Here is a 21,728-nt window from a genome sequence, read left to right as displayed (position 1 = left end):
CAATTGGAAACTAAGAATTTCAGAACACTCATTTTGGTTATAAGCTTCACTTAAGAGGAACGTTCCATAAATGAAGTGAAGAATGCCTGTGAATGGGTCTCCATCCATAAACAATAGCATGGTTGGAGCTAAAAGCTCTGCATTACATGAATAGAAGGCCTCTCAAGGCGGCCTGGGAGGTAACATACCCAAAAAAAGTCTTCCCAGGAAAGGATGTTAGCTTGACAGAATACACTACTAAATTTACCTACTTGCTGACAAATACCATAAAAACCCAAAGAGAATTCCCATTTCAAAGGTGGACTATATAAGATACATTGTACATATTATGCATATGACATGCTAGGAACATGTCAAATGCAACACACATCTACTTCTCAGGTACATATGTCTAACGCGATGAAAGATTGAGCTTGTAATTTGAACCGTCTAGGGTTATATAAATACATCTGTTATCAGCCAGCTGATCACTGTCTATACTAAGCCTGCTGCAAAATAAAAAACGACTAATACCTGCTGCAAAATAAAACTACCCATTAAGATCATTGTCCTGCTGAAACAGCATAATATAAAACTGGAACCTTCCCATGTAAAAGTTATGCATGTTAAGCAGTTGCATACAATGAAAATTCTTCACATTGGGATTTGCAAGTTTTCTAACAGTCTTTGATAACATTGAGTGACAAGTGTGTAGAAGAATCTTGATTGACCAAAATGTCACATAGCAATGTTGTCTGGTTCATACACAGAACCGCTCAGAGAGTTTAAGTAAGCCTACCTGAATCTACCACTACTATGTGGTATTGAAGACCCAATCTCAAAAGAGCAATCAATGATCATGGAAAGTTTTACACAAATCTCCTCTATAATTGTGAATTATGACAACATTATGCACATATCTAGCTAGATGTAGTTGGGAGCAAGGGGCCCACTGTGGGGATTGGCAATCCCTTGCCCCCACTTGTACCTAGCTAGGTATGTGGTGCCTCCTGAGTAGAAGCTCATGTCGCTGGTGATGGACAGTTTGTGTCGTGACACAGGATCTTCTTCACAGCAAAGAGTGTGACCCCAGAGAACGCACAGAGGAGGAACAGAACACCACCGGCGTAGCTCAAAATCCAAACCGAGATGAAGTTCTTAGCAATGGTGAGGACGGTGTCCATCTTGCCCTTGCCGGTCAAATCTTCCTTGGTGTAGTTGTGGCCGAGCTGTGGCTGGTTACGGTCAAGGTCGCAATCACGGCCCTCGTCCTTGAGCTTCTCAATGCTCTTGTAGAGGGACCGGTACAGGGAGCGCTCGAGAAGGTATTGCTCCTTGAGGACAGCAATCTCGGTAAGCTTTTGGACAGCTGCGACGGAGGCCGCGACGAAGACGATGAAGGAGAGGATGAAGGGGAGGTACCAGAGGCTGCAGGTGATCTGGTTTGTCTGCGCGACGGCGGTGAGGACGACGCCCTGGAAGACGAAGAAGAGGCCCAAGATCTGGTACAAGTCCGACTGGGCGCTGCTGCAGCTGGCCTGCTTGCGGGCAAGGTTGCGCTCGCTGTCCGCAAACTGCCTGTTCCAATCCTCCAAGAAGAGCCTGTGCTCGCTGCAGAGAGGGTGATGGCCCTCTCGTCCACCTGATCTCTGCTGCTGATGACGATACCTGTCGCTGATAGGGCTATGGTTTTGGCTCTGCTGCTGCTGTCCGAAGATCTGATCACAGTCACAGCTGTATATGGCAGCTAGCTGAGGCCTCGCCACGGGCTCGAAGTCTATCTCGTAGTCGTCCCCGCCTTGCCCCTCCGCATCAAGCACTCTTCTGCTTTCATCTCCCTGGCTATGGTAGCCAGATTTGAGGCATGCGAGCTCCATGACTTCTGCCTTCTACGCAGTTTCGTGAGGTAGCGAGAGAAGACCGTGTCGTCATTCTACGAGAGTTGAAGAAATGCATTTGTTGACTTGGGCTTTTCTGAAGACTTCACGTCACTGAATGAATTGAAACGTGTAACGTGATTCCAGAATCCCAATTTCCACGCCTGCATTGGAACGTGGGCGGCCATGGCTGCTTTTTTCTCGCAGTTTTCATTAGTAAGAATAGAATATAATGTCACTTCCCAAGTTCCTGTTACTTAGAATATAATGACCCACTAGCCATGGTAATACAAGTGTAGCTCTGCCATTTGACTTGCACTACTAACATTGTGGAAGTATCATCAAAGTTTGGACGGTGCATCAAAAGCAAGAGACCCACTAGTGTCCCACCCCACCATTGCGGTCATCTCTCTTCAGTTCCAAAATTAGAAGACAAATTTTAGAGGGTACATCAGAAGCAAGTACCATCAGGTGCCTGACCCTACCATTCCAATTATCTCTCTTCAATTCCAAAATTAGATGATCAACAATGTTCTGTTGGACGAAGGATCCAAAGTCAATATCATCACGACAATAATACCTAGTTTGGCCAAGGGAGCATTACATCCCCTTTGAGATGGTGGGTGGCAAGAGACTCATAAAGGAGATTCATAAAGACTTTAATTTTAACAATGTCAATTGTGATTCTATTTTCAGACACCACATGATCTAAGTGGATGTTTTGCTCGATCCAAAACTGACACTTTGAAGGTTTTAAAGACATGTTATATTGTTGACATCTCTAAAGACTAGTTGGGGTCTCTCAAGATGTTCCTCTAGCTAGAATGGATACGAAGGTCATTACTATGTGGCCTCATGATTTTCCTAGGAGAGACTCTCCACACCAAGTCAATTGACTTAGGCATGGCATGGCTCTATGAAGTCTCATAATCCTTCTACTTTCTACTTAAATGTATCACATGTAGACTTGTAATCTCTCTCCAATCCCTTCATTTAAATTACTCTTGGAAATAACAATTATATCACTCGAGTGTGTCACTCTTCATTCTTTTCGTAATCTTTTTCTTTTTCCCTTTCTTATATAATAAACTTGGGAGAATTTATTTCGATGAAAGTAAATCCTTTTTAAGAACTAATCTTTATTTGTTCTATAAAGATTGACATTAAACATCATTATTACATATTATCAACAAAGGTATCATTTAAAACTGTGTACAAGATGTTTGGTCATTCGAATCAAATTTTGGCCTATCCTGTTATGAGAAGTAACCCAAGAGATTCTCGCAAAAATGATGATAAATATATTAATGTTAGAACTTCCAAAATGTCACCTCTAGCTAATGATGTTGATGCCCCCCAAAATGTTCCTAAATAGACCTAAAAAGAAGTGGTATATAATTTTTATCATTTTTCTAGTTCAAAAAATCACCTAAATGGGAAGACTACATGTACCATAAAAGATTGCAAAAGGTAGCTTGTATTTTTCTTAGATCTTACATTTTTGTTGCATTAGCTAAAGCAAAGGGCAACTTTTACATTTTTTTTGTGTCTATTTTTGTTGCCTTTCAAGAGCTCTCAAAAGTTGTTGCTTATCATTACCAATGTCACCTATGCCTAAAGGGCATTTCATTAATGCAAGTAGACATGTGTGGCAAATTTTATTTAGAAGAACTACTTTTTATTGGTTCTCCTTATATTGCATTTGAACTTTATACCCCACTACATCCAAAAATATAAGACCAATTTAATGTTGGAACATAAGACTACATTTCCAAATTGATCACCTTGGCTACACTCTAGGCCTTCATATCGTGGTGTGATTTGGGTGTTTATAGTGAAAATGAATGGATTTTACATTGGCACAAGCTAAAAAATGTTCCATTCTATTTCACCCCACATCAACAAGTACAATTTCTATCATAACCAATAAGCAATTAGAGCAATATAATATAATCTCTCGAAGAGTTATTGCAACTAGTATGCAACATGAGCAATCTAATGCACTCGCTCGAAGACCATCTTTTGTTGTGTCTACAAATAAATTTCCTTTCTTTTTCATGTGAAGATGTACATTTTAAAATGATTCCTCTCACCACAAGCTCCATAATAAATAGCTTAATATACTTAATTTGATCTTGGTCAAAGATTGCACTACTAGCATAACATTTGTTTACAATTCCATAGTGGTTCGACCATCCTTACATGATGTTTACGTCTATTAAATCATCTAACATGCTTGGGCAATTAACATTTTGATTTGATGCTTCAATCTTTGTTTGTGCTTTCTTTGAAATTTAACACCTTGTATAAGCTTTCATAATTGTTCAATCACCAAGCCAATGAGTTGAACGACAAAACACCATGTTAAAATAAGTTTATGGCTTTGCTTAGGTTCAATACCCAACAATGTTAGATACTTAGAAGCTCATATTCATCACACGAAGCCTCAGATAACATACTTTGGAAAGCAATTTGTGATGTGAGGAAGGACACTGAAATGAGTTCGTGCATTCTTATCAGCTTGCAATTCTACAACAATTAGCACCATCTTGTAAACATGAGGCAAGGAGACAAAAGGAGTGCTAGCTCCAAAATATAGGCATACTATTAATGATTGTTGTGAATGATATCAATGATTCAAAACTCTCAAACCAAATTTAACAATTGCTAAGCAGCTTACAAGAGCGAACCGAAAAAGCAACCTCATCATCAATCCAAAGTAACGAAGGCAAGGTTCACCACCAATCAAATGTAATGAATGCACCAACAATTTCTCATCATCAAATAAAACAATGAATGAACTCAACAAGCCAAATCGGTTCCTACAATGTACATTGAACAAATTTTTAAATGGCCTGGCTAAAAGGAAACAACCAAACAGCATTGATATGCAGCATTTATTCTACAATGATGTGTGTAACTATTGGAGCATTGCCACATGCAAATGTGCAAATGTGTGGTAATGTTCTACGATGATAATTATGTATCAAACCATTGCTAGCTACTTTTTAAAAAGTCCCACTCACTTGACCAATATTCCCACTTAGTCCACTCGAATCATAAAATGGCCACAAATTCAACCACACCATGTGTTCTATGAGATCATTAAGCTCTTCTTTTCTACCATGACATTTCTGTTCTCGATTGGAGTAACAGATCAAACATGACACCACAGCGCTTCACCATTCAGACATTTCAAACTGTCTTGGTTTTCATTACCAAAGTATTTGCTAAATTTCCTTAATTTAACTACAACAATACGGACTGCTTTGAATTTGAGAATATCGACACAAGCAACTAGATAGTCCTAGCAGTGGAAGATGTTCTTCTCAACTTGGTAATTCATTTCCCTCCCCCTTGGAAGCAGCCCTTATTTTGTCATTTCAGGATGCTACATTTGAGCTAGTCCAACATGTTTGCACATTGAGTTTTGAGATTGAGAAGGGATCCCGACCACTGACTTTCAACAAGCCAAACCTGCCTCTATGCTGCATCAAGCACAACAGAACTGAATGAAATGGCCATGCTCCATTCTCTCTCCGTGTTGTCAGTAATTTAAGCAACTGATGCAAGAGCATATAGGCTCTAAATACAGCAAGTTTGATAGCTCGTTCTATCATATGTGCCATTGTATTGGTGCTATCCTGAAAAGTTAGCTTTCAACATTCAACTTGATCAAACCAGCTCCCTCAGCTGAGTTGGCTGATGTACTTTAAACAATGCTAGATGTCAGAAGATGTACAAATCTAGTCTTATGAACTTTTTAGAACTTACCATTACAAGGTTTCAATACTTCGGAGACTCATACCAGAAAACAAAGATGATGGACAGCTTCACATGATGACTGTTTGCTAAAAAAGTTTTTGACAAAATGGTGTGATTATGTGATTGCTCACTTTGTTTTTCTGATTGTAAGGAATTAATACCACTCAACTCATGCAATGACAGATGCACGAGTTACACAACTGTTTGACACCACACATTATCAGGTAAGAATAAAATGGCACCCAAACAAAAGGACGCTATATAGCTGCCATCCAGTGTAGCTTCAACTTAACTTTTGCTCAAAGCAACTTGTTTGGGTGTGCTTGAACAAGCCACTGAAAACTTGGACCCTCTAGGGGAACTTGTGTTGATTTGCTATATTCAAGATTTAGGTACTGGCGTCAGCCATCTCCTGCTCCACAACAGCTTCAGAGGGAGGATAGTACTTGTAATGTAGCTCGGTAACATCGTCACCGGATAATTTCTTCCACCCCTCAGGTCCAACATAGTAAACTGCAAGAAGGAAAGAACAAATACAGTCCCCACAAAAACAAAACTAAAAAAGAAGGCCAAGCAGAACTGTTTGGCACTCACCACTGGCAACACCACCACTGGCACCATCTCGAAAAGTCGCATGATAAATTGCTCTTCGAGCAAGCTCAGCTGCCTCCTCAATGGACATATCCTCGCGATACCTAAATACAGTACCGAATTCACCGAAAGATCAGATCAGATCCTCTGATCAAGTAAAGGAAAACACTTTTACCCTTGAAGAATGCTTACCCACTATCAAGAACTCCATAGGCATAAGGCGATCCTGATCCAACAGAAAACAGATTTCCACTTAATCTTCCCCCTTCACTATCAACATAATATAGTCCAGGCCCCTAATCCACATTGTTAAATGTTAGCCATTGGTAACAAACCATAAGTAGCATACTTCAATGTGTGATCCAAGATATGAAATATCACCAGAAACCCTACCTTTTCATCCCAGCCAGCAATCATAGTGCCAACTGACAAACCCATACCACGGTAAGAATACAGTGTGTTGGCAAGAAGTTTGGATGCCCCAGCAACAGAGATCCTTCTCTTGTTGGCAAGTTCATGAAGCCGGCACTAAAACACAATAGCTTGCCAATGTTCATTGAGATGTCTGACGTATATTCATCATCATAGAAAGTTTTGCCAATATTGGCAACATGAGTGAAATTTTTTCAAAGATGGGTTTGATCATATAAAGCTTACCCTTATACCAAGATTCCTTTGCCAAAATTGACAGTCAGCAGCTCCACCGGCCATCGTTCCCAATAGGTAACGGTTGATTTCTAGGATTTTCTTTACATTTTGAGAAGCTGCCAAAATGGTCAAAGATAATGAATCAATTAGACCAATTTTGTGAATTGCAAACCATCAACATCAATACAGCACATATCCATAAATCAACAACAAAAAAAACTGTGTTTGCCTGAACTTTGAAACTTTGTGTCTAGTTTATGAAGCCAAGAAACAACCCTCACAATCCTTTCACATCTAACAACAGGACACAATTTGCTTGAACTTCAAATCTTGAAGTTGAAAATTCTGGTCTAAAACTACTCCCTCTTCAGGCAGATGATGTACATCAAAAAATGACAGCAAAATTAGTCATTAAGACAGCCGTATGCCCCTGTAACATGCTGGCGGCATAGCTAAATACTAAGCTCAGAAATCACAAGCATTTGTCTTCAATTGCAGCCCACACAAACCAGTAACATAATTGAAAGGATAAGTAAACTGAGGATGCGAAGCTGCCCAATCTAGGTTTCCCATAAGTTACATCCCTTTTCATTGAGCCAACATAAGCATTACATGTTGAATTAGCCACTTAAACAGCCCCAAAAATGCTTAATTAATTAAAAACCTAAAATGATATGTGGCTCAAGAGCGTTTTAAAATGGTGTGTGGTACGAGGTCCTGAAACTTTCTATAAATAGGCAGGCTACCCTCCGTTCAGCCTCTTTTTTGCAGGTTTCAAAAGCTGTCTCTACTGCCCACACCCCATTCACGGAGGATATTGTGGTTAGAGCTCCCCATTCACAAAGGATATTGTGGTTAGAACTTTCCCTTGTTGTCTACTACCATCTAGCGCTTGATTCCAGCCTCCATCTCCATCTATTGGCTGTTGCCATCATCAAGAGTTGTCAACTACACCTTTGGAGTTTGCATTTGCTACTATCGTTACCTACTAGAGTTGTCGCCATCTTCCACACACTATCACCATTTGTTTGACATTTGTGTTCGTTGAGTTTCACTCTCCTCCAACTATCACCATCACTTCACCATTTGTTTGACATTTGTGTTCGTTGAGTTTCACTCTCCTCCAACTATCACCATCACTTCCTACACAATCACCTTTAGTCTCCAGCTATTGCCCAATTTTTCTCTCTCTTCAAGTACCTACGGTTTTTAGTCTTTCTCTCTCCTCACTGCCTCTTTGCATTGTATCCAGCTTCCACAACTGTGTTTGCTAGTGTTCAACTCTCGAAGGCTGCCTTTGCTGCATTTTGGGATCCATCAGGAGTACAACACACTCTCCCACTCAACACCTCTACCTCGGTCCACAAGACACGAGAGTTCCTACATAGCTTGTTTACTGCATGAATATTGTATATTTTAGTATTCAATCATTCATTCAAATTCCACTATATTCATTGTCTCTAGGTTACCCTAACCCTAACTGTGTTCTTTTGAGTTTATGCTTTGTCGTTCACTTTCATTTATCTTTTTGCATTAGGGTATTTCTTCAAATGGTATCAAAGCAAGGTACTCTTCCACAAAACCTCAACCTTTGATCTCGAAGCCCTTTGCAAGGAGCAGGAACAACATGAGGGCAAGATGACTTCAAATACATCTTCATCAAATCATCATGATGCTCCCGAGCCTAGCACATCATAATACATGACAAAGTGAGCTTCAGAGCTTGCTCCTTCATCCCACATGGCTTGAGAGACTTCAGACTACCATGGAGTCCACAAACCATACGAGATTTCACAAGCCAAATACGGCCTCATCCTCATGTATCGAGTTCAACAGTAGATTAAAAGTAAATTTGAGTTTTCCCATTTGGATTTAGTGCACCAGTCTAATGATTTTGCACGAAGGACAGAAGCTCCACAAAGGGCTGATCACCCTTGCGTGGAAACTAACATGGAGTATAAACCATTTTCTTCTCCACCTTCATTCACTAGCATGTCAAGTACGCATACTAGTACTTCTCAATCTTTCAATTTTACTTCCTCTTTTCAGCAAGGTATCGAAGATGCTCATTCTTCAAAAGATTCAAGAAACTAAACAATGGCTTCATCAAGAAATGCATAAGCATGCCGCTGAAGCCATTGTTCACTTTCTTGGATCTTCTAATGCGGTGTAGTTCCAGTGAGAGAATAGATACTTCCGCCAATTTTGTCCAGGAGAGAATGAGACTCTGAAATGATCCTACTAGAAAGTATCTGGGACCAGATGTTGTAGGATATCTGTTTCTAAGAGTAGATCATACCACATTTGCTTCACGTGCTGAATTTCTATAGGCACTTTTATCTTTCCTAGATACAAATATGCTTGGGTAAGGTGTGTCAGAGTAACCCTTTTATTGTTTGACAATTCAATCACAATAGGATTTGTAGCTTGCATGCAATCAAAAGCGAACAATTCAAATGGGACAGTTGTGAGACTAGAGCCAGTATATATAAGAGCATCTAGATAAAGACTGAATTTGCTTGCACTTTTCAATTTTACACAAATGGTTGGGATTAGCCCACCATTGGTTGGTGCATTAGGCTTATGCTTGGCTAAAGATAATTTGATTTATGGGCTTAGGCATACTGTCTTTGAGAGAGTGCATGGAAGATGTCAACTCTGTCAAAATCTCCGTAGAAGTCACAGCTATCTGCTTCTATGTCCTTAATGTCCTTTCCCTGCAACTCTAGTGTAACCTTTCCATAACATATACATTTTTCTTGTGTACCTTTCAAATATCTGAAGATACATTTCACTACTTCCCAATGTGGCTTGCCAAGGTTTGACATGAATCTACTAACAACTCCCACTGCATGAGCAATGTCAGGGCGAGTTGCAACCATGGCATACATCAAAGATCCACAAGCTTATGCATAAGGTATACCCTTCATGGCACTAGCAACTCCATCATCCTTAGGGCAATCAGCTTTGCTAAGCTTTGTATGTGGTGGTAAAGGCACACCAAGAGGCTTAGCATCAACCATATTAAACATGTCAAGTACTTTGCTGATGTACTTGTCCTGTGAGAGAAACAACAAATGCTACCCTCTGTCTCTTTTAATGCGCATGCCCAAAATGTGTTCAACTACCCCCAAATCTTTCATGGAGAAGGCTGAACTCAACTGCCTTTTAAGATCATTCAAAGTACTCTTATGATGTCCTGCAATCAACATGTCATCCACATATAAAACCAGCACAATAAGGCTTCCATCATCAACCTTTTTAGTGTATAAACAGTGATCTACATGACTACATTTAAATCCATGGCTGAGCATAAAGATATCAAAATTTTTGTACCATTGTCTAGAGACTTGTTTCAGCCCATATAAGCTGCGTTTCAACTTACAAACCAAATGCTCTTTTCTTGGAATAACAAATCCTTCTGAATGCTTCATGTACAGCTCTTCATCCAAGTCACCATGAAGAAAAGCAATCTTCACATCCATCTAATCCAACTCTAAATCCAAGGATGTAGTGAGAGCGAACAAAACACAGAGCGTAGTCATCTTCACCACTGGTGAAAAGACTTCTTGGAAGTCTATGCCTTCCTTCTGTATATAGCCCTTAGCAACCAGTCGTGCCTTGTACTTGGGCTTCCCATCAATACATTTCACTTTGTAAACCCATTTATTAGGAATAGCTTTCCTATTTTTGGGCAAAGGTACAAGCTCCCATGTGTTATTTGCATATAGAGACTTCATTTCTTCCTGCATAGCAAGCTCCCACTTTCTCTTGTTTTCACATGATTGTGCCTCTTTAAATGTCATAGGCTCACCCCCATCAATCAGCAGAATATAATCCAAAGATGGCTGAAACCTCTGTGGCTGTCTTCTGACACATGTAGACCTTCTTACCCAATGATCTATATTATCAGGCAGTGGGCCTACATCCTGAGGAATGTGCACACCATCACCAGGTGGTTGATTTTCAGCATTTTCTTGCTGTTGTAATCTGTTTTCAGCATGTTCTTCTTGCTGTCCTATTTCATCCTGTGCATCTATTTGCTGACCATGATCTTCTGGCTGTAACACAATAGGTTGCTGCTCGTTTTTAGTATCAAAAGGGACAGAATTTTCAGCTAATGGACGCTGAATGGCTGGCTGTTCATGCTGAATTTTGACCTTCTTTTTGTCAAGATCACCATGTGTGGCATTTTTCAGCAACTTTGCCTCATTAAATACTACCTCTCAACTGCGTACTATCTTCCTACCCTGAGGAAGCCAAACTCTATAACCCATCTCTCCCTCATCTCCATATCCCATGAAGATGCCCTTGATGGATTTCATGTCTAGTTTGGTCCTCTTTTCTACAGGTACATGCACAAAGGCATCATAGCCAAAGACTCGTAAATGGTCATACGAAGCAGGTTTGCCAAACCAAACCTCTTCAAGAATGCCATTTTCCAATGCACGATTGGGAGAGCAATTGCATACATGAATTGCAGTTTTAAGAGCCTCTCCCCAAAATTACTACGGGAGATTAACTCTGGACAACATGCATCTGACTCTCTCACAAAGTATGCGATTAAATCTTTCAACCACACCATTTGATGCAAGATTATAAGGGGCTGTCAACTCCCTCTTAATGCCATGCATCTCACAAAACTTGTTAAATTCATTTGAGACATACTCACCTCCATTATCTGTTCTTATGGCTTTCAACTTAAGCCCTTTCTATGTGGTAACAAAAGCATGAAACTTTTTAAAAGCATCCAACACTTCCTTTTTCTTTTAAGGACACACACCCATGACTTTCTGCTAAAATCATCAATGAAAGTAACAAAGTAGCGTGCACCCCCATACGAATTAATAGGCATAGTGCACACATTGATAAATCAAGAGCATTAGACTTCTTAATGACACTAGAGTAATAAGGAGACTTCACATGTTTTCCATGTAAGCAATCATTACAAAATTCGAGATCAAAGCCTTTTACATCAAATCTCCCTAAAGAGAAGAGAACCTGAAGGCCTTTCTCGCTCATATGACCAAGTCTTTTATATCAAAGCTCCATCTGTGAATGGACTTCAGCCACAACCAAGAACTTGCCAAGTAATGCTTTACAATGCAAGTAATATAAAGTCCCCCTTTTGCGGCCTTTAACAATCAGCATAGAGCCCTTATGGACCTTCCAAGATTCACCACCAAAGGTAGTAAAATACCCTTTAGCATCAAGTTGCCCAACTAATAATAGACTTTTCTTTATGCTAGGTACAAATCTGACATCTTGTAAAATCAGCTCTTGGCCATTTTCAAGAGCCAAGTGAATGGTGCCAACACCCTCTATCTCACATGCATAGTTATTCCCCAAGTAAACCTTGCCTAAGCAACATGCAGTGTATTTAGAAAATGACTCCAAAGAGGAGGTAACATGAAAAGAGGCACCATTGTCCACTATCCATGATTGTGATAGTCCATCATGAGCTGAGAGTAAGGTATCAATTACCTCCTTTTTGGTGATGTACATATCACCTGCTACTGCCATAATGTCTGAATCATCACATGATGCTACAACAAGTATCTCTTCAATGTCAGAAAGCTCTTCAATCATCACACTAGATGCAACATTTTCCTTTGCAACTTCTTTTGAGGAAGAGCTATCATCATCTTTCTTATCATCCTTCTTTTTCTTACCCTGCTGTTCCTTTCTTTCTTGTTCTTTTTTTGAAGTACCGGCAATCGGGCTTGTTATGCCCTTTACGCCCAGACTAATAGCATGTGTCATCCTATTGTTTGCCCTTGCTTTTGCTTCTGCTTTTCCCTGCTGCATTACCCCTCTTTTCAAACCTACGTCTCACATGGTAAGCTGAGCCACTGCTTTCACCACTAGACTTTCTTCCGATTTCATTAAGGATTGAACTTCTTACACCATCAAAAGTCAAAGCAGGATTATTGCTAAAGTGACACAACCAAAGATTTCCAGCTGTCAAGCAAAGTCATTAATAAGAAAATAGCTTTCAATTTATCATCGAAAGCCGCCATACCAGAGTTATGCAACTGACTCAAAACCCCTGTGAAAGCACTCAAATGCTCAGATGTTGGCTTAGACTCATCCAACTCCATGTTCACAAGTTTACATATAAGATGCATTTGATTCACAGGAGTTGTATTTTCATAAGTGTCCTTAAGCTTTTTCCATATAGCATAACCTGTCTTGTTTCCATATAGCATAACCTATATCAAGACACTTGATGTCTGTAAGTACATCATCACACACTGTCATCTTAATGTATGCAATCGCCTTCTTATTAAGTCTAGCCCAATCCACATCTGTCATAGCTGCAGCCTTAATCTCTAAAAGAGCATCTTTACGGTCCTTGAGATACAAAATGCCTTGCATCCTATCCTTCCACAAGTCAAAGCCAATGCCATCAAACCTCTTGATTTCAAAGAGGGATTTAGTGTCACTGCTGCTAGAAGCATTTGCAGCCATTTTTCAGCAATAAACCAGAAATTCAATGCTGCAATTTATGACAGCAAAAGTGAGCTGAATATTCAGATAATTTCAGCCCAATTTTTCAGCAAATAATAGCAAGATTCAGTCCAAGTACATGTACAACAGTAGAACGAATGACTTTCAACAGTATGACTGCAATTTCAGCACACATTAAATGTATACATCAATGCCAGGTAACTCCCACTTCAGCAATATCACCAAAAATACATATGCACCAATCCCAGATCTGCAAATGATCACTAAGACTGCTGCAACATGAATAATCAGCAATACATCAACTCAATGGGAGCTGTCCAACATGAGTTCTGCATATGTATGTGATCGTATCATCTTCTGATACCCAAAACACCAAGAAATCTCTGCAATTTTTCCAAAATCGCACAAGCGGGAGATAAAAATGCTCAAATCACTCTGCTTATAACCACAAGATTTCTTCAGCAATATTCCCAAAGTGCATTTCACGCATTAACTTTGCCAAACTCCACAGATTTCAACAAAAGCCCCAAAATTTCACTGACCGAACTGCCCTGATTGCATTAATACATGTTCCCGAAAGCATAAAATGGGCAAAATTAGTAAAATTAAACGAAATTTTTCAAAAGCCCCAAATTTCTCGGGCCCAATTGTGCACCAATGTCAGCCAATCTGACTCAATTGAACAAAATTTCACCAATACAGCAAAAGCCCCAAATTTTATGGGTCCAATGTTGAGAAATTTCACTCAATGAGTAAAATTTCAGTAAATTTGGCGAAATCCCCAATTCAAACGTGCACAATGTCTGCAATTTCTGATGCAAATGCCTCACTTTGAGCAGCACTCAATGTGAAAAACCCCAAATTTCTGGGCATAAATATGCACAAATCTGAATTTTGTACTTAAACACGTGAACCCCGTCAAGCCAAAGGGAAATTCAAGGAGAATTTTGAAGAGAAAAAAAAAACGAATTTGTGGCCCTTTGAAAAATGACGTGACGAGGTCCCTTGACCTACCAGTCACGTCCTGTCCTTCGGCCCGTCAGTCACGCAGGCTGCAAGTTGCACCCTTCAGCAATCGCAAGTTGCACGCGCCCGTCTATAGTTGCAAGTTACACCCGTCAATTACACAAGTTGCGCAGGTTGGCCCGCCAGTCACGTATCGCCTGCTACCATCCAGGCGCCTGTCAACTATCGCAAAGCTGTCGACCAACAGTCTCGTCCAATCCTTCGCTTGCGCTGGTTGTCAGCTGCACACTCGACATGGAGCACCTCAATACCCGTCAGTTGCTCACTCGACCTGGACTTTGTCGCGTTCAGTTCATGTGCGCTGGTCAATTACACCCAGCGCCCATCAATCAACAGTCCCATTGACTGCCTGCCCATGTCTACCTTTGACCTCGGGAAGCGTGCACTCTATGCTATGATATCAATTTGAAGGGGTGAGTGCGCAATGGAGTGCGAGATCAAGGCGTTAGCTGAAGAGCTAAGCTGAGCTGAGAGTCAGAGGGAGTGAACACAGAGATAGGTGTACCATTTGTAATGGTACACAGAGTAAAAGAATGTATTTATATGTTAGGGTACAAGGTACAATAAGGGTGTGTTCACACTCATAAGATTGTATACACAAATATGAAGGGACTTTACACCCAACACAAATTTGTGCCAATTTCGGGAAAAATGTAATGTTGCCCTAGACATTGCCTAATCTCCGTCTTTGATGTGCCACGCTAAAACGTCCTGAGCTGGGGAGAAGATCTTCAGAAGGAATCAGGAGCTGAAATGCTCTCCTTTGGATGTAAAAACAACTTTCTTCCATGGTGACATTGATAACAAAATCTACATGAAACAACCTGAGGGCTTTGTAGTTCCTAAAAAAGAGCACATGGTGTGTAAACTAAAACACAGCCTGTATGGGCTGAAGCAAGCACCACAGTAGTGGTACAAAAAGTTTGACACTTTTATGCTATCTTATTAGTTTACATGCAGCCTAGATCATTGTTTGTACATGAAAAAGGATACAGATGACAACCCCATCATACTTGTTTTGTATATGGATGATATGTTGCTAGCTAGGAAAAGAAAGACCAGCTTGGATCCTCTCAAAAATCAGCTGAAATCAGCTTTCTCCATGAAAGATTTGGGGAATGCAGAGCGTATTTTGGGCATGAGGATTCGTAGAGATAGAATGCAGAAATTGTTGTTTTTATCTCAAGAAAAGAACATTGAAAAGATACTCGACAAATTTAACATGGCTGAAGCTAAGCTCCACCTCTTGGTGCATTGCTACAAGAAATACCATCCTTTAACACTATACCTTCCACCACTTTACCACATCCTTCCACTCTAGGACAATTGTGATGAGCATCCCCCTCACTTCCCTCAAACACTCACAAACCTCCCACACAACCTTTTAGACGCAAGGATATCCATCCTCTGCTTATGGACTATTGTCGCACATTCCTTGGGTCACTCTTACGCAAGGATTTTCATCCTTTGCTCCCCGTGTCCCTATTCCTCCACCTAGGGTCTCTCATGCGGTTACCATGCCCATACTCAATCCGCCCATGCGCCCACATTTGGATCCACTATGCACACTTCTTGAATGCATGGTAGGCACTCTCGGATTGCTTCCCAAGTATACTCCAGTCGCCCCACCCTATGCCCCCTATTTACCCTACCCCCATTACACACCTCCATCTCCTAGCACTATCACTCCTGTTGCAACGGCCAAGAATGCCTTCACGGATAAGACTCATTTTAACGAGTCGAATTTCACGACTCAATCAAACTTCATGCAACAAGTGCTTGAATCTCAAGGACTTTGGGACCTCATCATGGGTACCGAGTCTATGTTAGTCCCTTGATTAGCTCACCCTAATCACATTTGTCGATGGAGAGCCCGTAATGCTACAGCCAATGTTGAGTTAATGCAAGGCTTGCTTCCTGAATTCTACTCTCAATTACAACATTTTCCACTCACATCTAAGCATTGGAGTCATCTCGTTGATCGCTATACGGGTTGAGATCGCACTCGATGTATAAATCTCGATTTTGATCTTCAAGAGTTTTTCATTAGGGCAGGGAATGATCTAGATTCTAAAGGTCAAGTTGGTCGAATATTTGCATTTACTAGCCGAGTTTGCCACTACTGACTCCTTTAAGTCAGACGACAATCAAGTTACATTCTTCTTGAACAAGTTGCCAACAAATACTTCCATTTAATCCAACACATTATCTCACTACCTAGACTACCAACCTACTATGAGTTTGTGTCAGTTCTTGCGTTATGTGAGGCTATACGATTAAGTCTGCCAGAAGTCCTCCATATACATCCATTCACAGAGGCAAGGGTTGGTGGCTTCTTCTTTGTAAGAGAAAACCACCAATGGCAAGAACTCCCAAGATGCGAAGGCAAGACAAAACAAGGGTGACACCACTTCCTCCAATGGAACCAAAGAATCACGACCCCTTTGGCGACAAATGTTTAAGAAAAATAGATTTTGCACACACTGCCAAAGATAAAGTCATGTGGAAGAGGAGTGTCGTGCCAAGGCCCAAGGACTTTCTCCTTGAAAGCCACCACAGACTATCGCAACTGTCTGCACTCCAACTAGCCAGTCCAATTGGGCTACACCTCCCACAACCACACCCTCTACTCCATCTGCCCCATTGGCTATTGGACATGGGGCGCGTGGACAACCTCATCAACCTATCTCCTTCACTACTCCTGAAGGATTGGCTGATTGGTCTACTAGTGACTTGCCCATTGCATTCTATTCATCCGTTTCTAGGACATCCACTGCACCCTCTACGATTTCCCCACATAACCATATGCGATGGTGGCCACACACTTAGCCTTTCTCTTTTCGACTTTTGTTGCATACTTTTGTTCCCAGTTTTGTTTTTTGGAGCATCTCATTACTTACCTCTATGCTTGCAAATTTTGATCTCTTTTGCAAGGTTTTGTATTTTAGTATGGGACTAAAATACAAGCTTTGCACCAATCCTTCCTAAGCTATAGACAAGAGATACGCGCCATTTCTTTCATAGTTTCATCTACTTGGAGTTTTGCTCTTCTACTAGCATGAAGGCTTCCCCTCTTGTGGTGGATTGTGTAGTATCTCTCTTGATGCTAACATGGCAGTATCTTCTATCCTAGCTCTTCTAGTTGGGATGTTTCATCATTTTCATCCACATGGTTCTCGAAACCACACAAAGACCAACATCCTCAAGCTCCACTTAATTCTTTGGCGTTGACATCCAAGTTGAGAGGGGGTTTCTATCCTTCTTGGTATTCTACCAGTTTTGACACTTATCTTCAACATTAGCCTTCCCCCTATTGTACATTCTTCTATGATTGCATAATTTCATCATCTTTATACTAGGACGCTTGGTCAAGTAAACAATTACCCCACAAGGAACACTATCCAAGTAGCACCTGCTGCATAAGCATTCTTGAGCATATAACATACTATGCATCCCATTGTCTAGAGCAACACTCAACAAATCCTAAGTTGTTTCCATCAGCAGATTATACCATCCTCCTCCCCATGATAGTTCATCACCTTTCCCTTGTCCTCCACATCTTGAAGTGGTTGGGTAAGTCAAACCAACCTTCCTTCCATGGATGGATGGTAATTCCCTAATTACAACTTAGTTCCAACATTAACATTTATTATGAAACTGAGAAATGCAAATTAACTTACAATCTTGGACAATGGATATCCTGTTGGCCCCAAAACCAGCATCCCTTTCGGTATTTATTTAACTTAATTGAAAAAGAAACTGATGTTCAATGAGATTCTCCCAACCACTTTCAATATTCCAACTTCCCTTACTGCCCAAAATGACCAGCAAGTCTTCAATCTGATTTGCCCCCTCATTTGGCAATCAATTGGCCTTCACCTACTTTGATCGAGATGAAAATACCCCAAATTCATTGATTTGCTAGTCCCTCCACCTAAATTTGACTACAAACAGCTTTAGCCCTGTTGAATCCAAGTCTTGGAGCTTCCAAATTCTAGCACGCTTTTCGAGGTTCTTGCTAAACCCTAATTTCTATTGCAAATTAGTGTTTACAACATAATAATCTGAAATTTCTCAACCTCTGGTGATCTCAATACTGTAATCTTCAAAGCAAGGCTATAGAAAGGCTAGGAGATGAGAGAGAATGCTGAGGAGAGAAAAGACTCAAACTTTCTTCACGAAGAACTGAAAAAAATATGTCACTTATTGTTGCTGCCCTGTCTCAACAACTTGTGGATGCAAAGAATTGAAGAAAATCAGTCATTTATTGCTGCTGCCCTATTTAGCAACCTGTAGATATTGTCACCTGTTGTTGATTGGTCTTCTATCCCTAGCTACCTCAGAAGATCCTCCAATGGAGGCAATCAAACCAACAACATCTCCTCCCTCTCTCTTGCAGCTTGAATACACTAAAATGCCCCTCCAACCTCTAAAGACGTTTTTCACTCTTGCATGGGCATTTTTAACAAGTGGCAACCTTTCCAAATGGTTTTTATAGTATTTTTCATAATTGAATATTAATTTTCAGTCTTTAAATACTGAAAATTAATCTAATAATTATTTTGGTGCCTTGAAAAATAATTTGACTGACCAATAATTAAATTGGCTAAGCAATTTCCATTCCCAAGTGTCTATGCACCATCTTTGACCATCAGATTGGCATTAGGTACCATTAAACCCCACTTCTCTAGTGTCACCAACTAACACTTATGGCCAAATGAATGACCTAGGCTAACAACTCTCACCAGATACCACCAAGTACCTATGCGACATAACTTATAACAACTTTTGCCTTTGACATTTCGTGATTTCCTCGAGTCCTAGGCTCATAAATTTACTCTAACCCCAATTACATCTCACATGTGCAATATTTACTTAACCATGTGATTAAAAATTAATCCACATGTTAAGTGAGGTTTCAAAAATACATGTTCTCATGACACTGCCAAGTCCTATCTGGAATAGACAAGGGCTGCAACAAACCCGTCATCTTTTATGCGCTATCTCTGATCATCACATTGACACTAGGTACCATTAAATGTCACTTCTCTAGTATCACTAATTGACACTTATGGCCGAATGAATGACCTAGGCCAACAACTAACATCAAATACCACCTAGTATCTATGCGACATAACTTATAGCAACTTTTGCCTTTGATATTTCATGATTTCCTTAAGTCCTAGGCTCGTACATTTACTCTAACTCCAATTACACCTCACATGTGCAACATTTACTTGACCATGTGATTAAAAATTAATCCACATGTTAAGTGAGGTTTCAAAAATACATGTCCTCATGACGCTGTCAAGGCCTATCTGGAACAAGCAAGGGCTACAATAAACCCATCATTTTTTGCCTATCATGCTTTACATTTTGGCATACGATACATGTCTTAACAAACTGTTCTCAACATGCCTCAAAGCTAACCAATAAAATAAATGTTCCATTACCTTGACCATGGCATAAATACATATGTCCTGCATATGGAGGAGCATAAACACTTGGGAATGGAAATTAATCTGATGGTCAGAGATGGTGCAAAAACACAGACCATAGAATTAATCCTTGTCCAAAAATGAAGATAATGACGTGAACAAATTCTAGGGTCTAGAAATAGTAACTCCCTAAATTTTAGGGATAGTGACCCCTACAGTCCTCAAGTTATTCTGAGGAACTTTTATCATTGTGACCACATCAAAAAGTGTAATGTGACTCAGTTACAGTGACTTTTATTCCGTGAGCATTCTCACATGTGCATCTTCTGTCTTGGCTAGGCTCATTGTCCTGCACCATCTCCAATGACTAAGCACACAATCCCAAATCACTGGCATTCTATTCTTCAATGCCCATTCAATATGGAACCGGTCCTGAGGCTTGGACAAACTATTAGTCCAATTTGTCCCAATGGCTGCATCTTCTGGTCATGCAAAGATCTTGGCTTATTCCAAGAGAACTCTGGGGATAAGAAGCAACAGCAACAAAAGAAAAGAAAAATAAAATATTTATATAAGTAAATAAGAAAAGCAACTGTAAAAAGTATCACCACCTGATGACATCTGCTGTGCAGATTAGGAGTTACAGCAAAGAAATCTAAAATTTCTCAACCGCTGGTAATCTCAATGTTGTAATCTTTGAAGCAAGGCTATAGAAAGGCTGGGAGATGAGAGAGAATGCTGAGGAGAGAGAAAATTCAGACTTTCTTCGCAAAGAACTGAAGAAAATCTGACATTTACTACTGCTGCCCTATCTCAACAGCTTGTAGATGCAAAGAATTGAAAAAAATCAGTCATTTGCTGTTGCTGTCATGTCTCAACAGCCCTGTAGATGCTATCACCTGCTGTTGATTGGTCTTCTCCTGCCCTTGGCTGCCTCTGAAGATCCTCCAATGGCTGCAAATCAGACTAGCAACATCTCCTCCCTCTCTATTGCAGACTGAATATACTAAAATGCCTCTCTCCAACCTCTTTTTCAGTCTTACATGGGCATTTTTTACAAGTGGCAACCTTTTCAAATGGATTTTTCAACATTTTTTATAATTAAATATTAATTTTCAGTCTTTAAATACTAAAATTAATCTAATAATTATTTTGATGCCCTAAAAAATAATCTGACTGGCCAGTAATTAAATTAGCTAGGCAATTTCCATTCTTGAGTATCTCTACGTCATCTTTGACCATTAGATTGGCATTATTAGATACCATTAAACGCCACTTCTCTAGTATCACCAATTGACACTTATGGCCAAATGAATGACCTAGGATAATAGCTAGCATTAAATACTACCAAGTACTGTGCAGCATAACTTATAGCAACTTTTGCCTATGATTTCCTCGAGTCTCAAGCACATAAATTTACTCTAACCCTAACTACACCTCACATGTGCAACATTTACTTAACCATGTGATTAAAAATTAATCCACATGTTACGTGAGGTTTCAAAAATACATATCCTCATGACAATTAGCTTGTGTTGTGTTGTGATGTGTTAAGTGTATCATCCCTACTCTCATCTTCTAGGTTATTGTTACTTACTCAGTCACCACCCCTAAAATCACCTTTCCACCCAACCTCCAAAAAAAAAGGTTCAATATCGTTCCATCCACCTTTGTAGGGCTTAGTAGGCCATTGGACAACCGATATGTACCTCTAGTCAATGCCTTGTCCTCTTTGAGGCGACTACTTGAACCCCCTCCGTAAGATAACCGTTGTCTCTGTAGTCTTGGTAGACCTCTAGGCAATCGATATGCATCATTCGTCCAATACCCTAGCTGCATGGGGTGAGACGCCTGGGGATAAACATTACCGATCTTCCCTTTTAGGCTTTGTTTTGGGCCTAAGAGGGGTTGTTGAGCTAAAACACACTTTACA

General features: G+C 40.2%; 2 protein-coding genes across 2 annotated transcripts in view; both read right to left on the bottom strand.

Moving 5' to 3' along the window:
* Nucleotides 1–369: 369 nt before the first annotated feature.
* LOC148030123 (uncharacterized) lies at nt 370–1,948 on the bottom strand. Its single transcript, XM_087686399.1, has one exon. The coding sequence runs from the start codon at nt 1,854–1,856 to the stop codon at nt 1,002–1,004; it is 855 nt and encodes a 284-aa protein (XP_087542525.1). The 5' UTR covers nt 1,857–1,948; the 3' UTR covers nt 370–1,001.
* Nucleotides 1,949–5,716: 3,768 nt separating this feature from the next.
* The window catches only part of LOC148030121 (proteasome subunit beta type-5-like), a 29,802-nt gene continuing 13,790 nt past the window's right edge, over nt 5,717–21,728 (bottom strand). Inside the window, exons 3-7 of the mRNA XM_087686398.1 lie at nt 6,870–6,976; nt 6,606–6,740; nt 6,405–6,508; nt 6,216–6,316; nt 5,717–6,134 (exon numbers count right to left, since the gene is read on the bottom strand). Coding sequence (XP_087542524.1) covers nt 6,010–6,134; nt 6,216–6,316; nt 6,405–6,508; nt 6,606–6,740; nt 6,870–6,976 — 572 coding nt within the window. The 3' untranslated portion in view covers nt 5,717–6,009. The remainder of the gene's footprint in view (nt 6,135–6,215; nt 6,317–6,404; nt 6,509–6,605; nt 6,741–6,869; nt 6,977–21,728) is intronic.

This window comes from Lygodium microphyllum, chromosome 10 (assembly GCF_053477565.2).
Source record: "Lygodium microphyllum isolate KBCC chromosome 10, Lygodium_microphyllum_v1.1.10, whole genome shotgun sequence".
NCBI classification, from domain to species: Eukaryota; Viridiplantae; Streptophyta; class Polypodiopsida; order Schizaeales; family Lygodiaceae; genus Lygodium; species Lygodium microphyllum.
The sequence above is the reverse complement of the archived record's forward strand: the minus strand, read 5'-3'. Positions and strand labels throughout refer to the sequence as shown.

Bases quoted from the DNA above. Each gene is read 5' to 3' on its own strand.
- LOC148030123 (XM_087686399.1), bottom strand. From the start codon at position 1,856: ATGGAGCTCGCATGCCTCAAATCTGGCTACCATAGCCAGGGAGATGAA.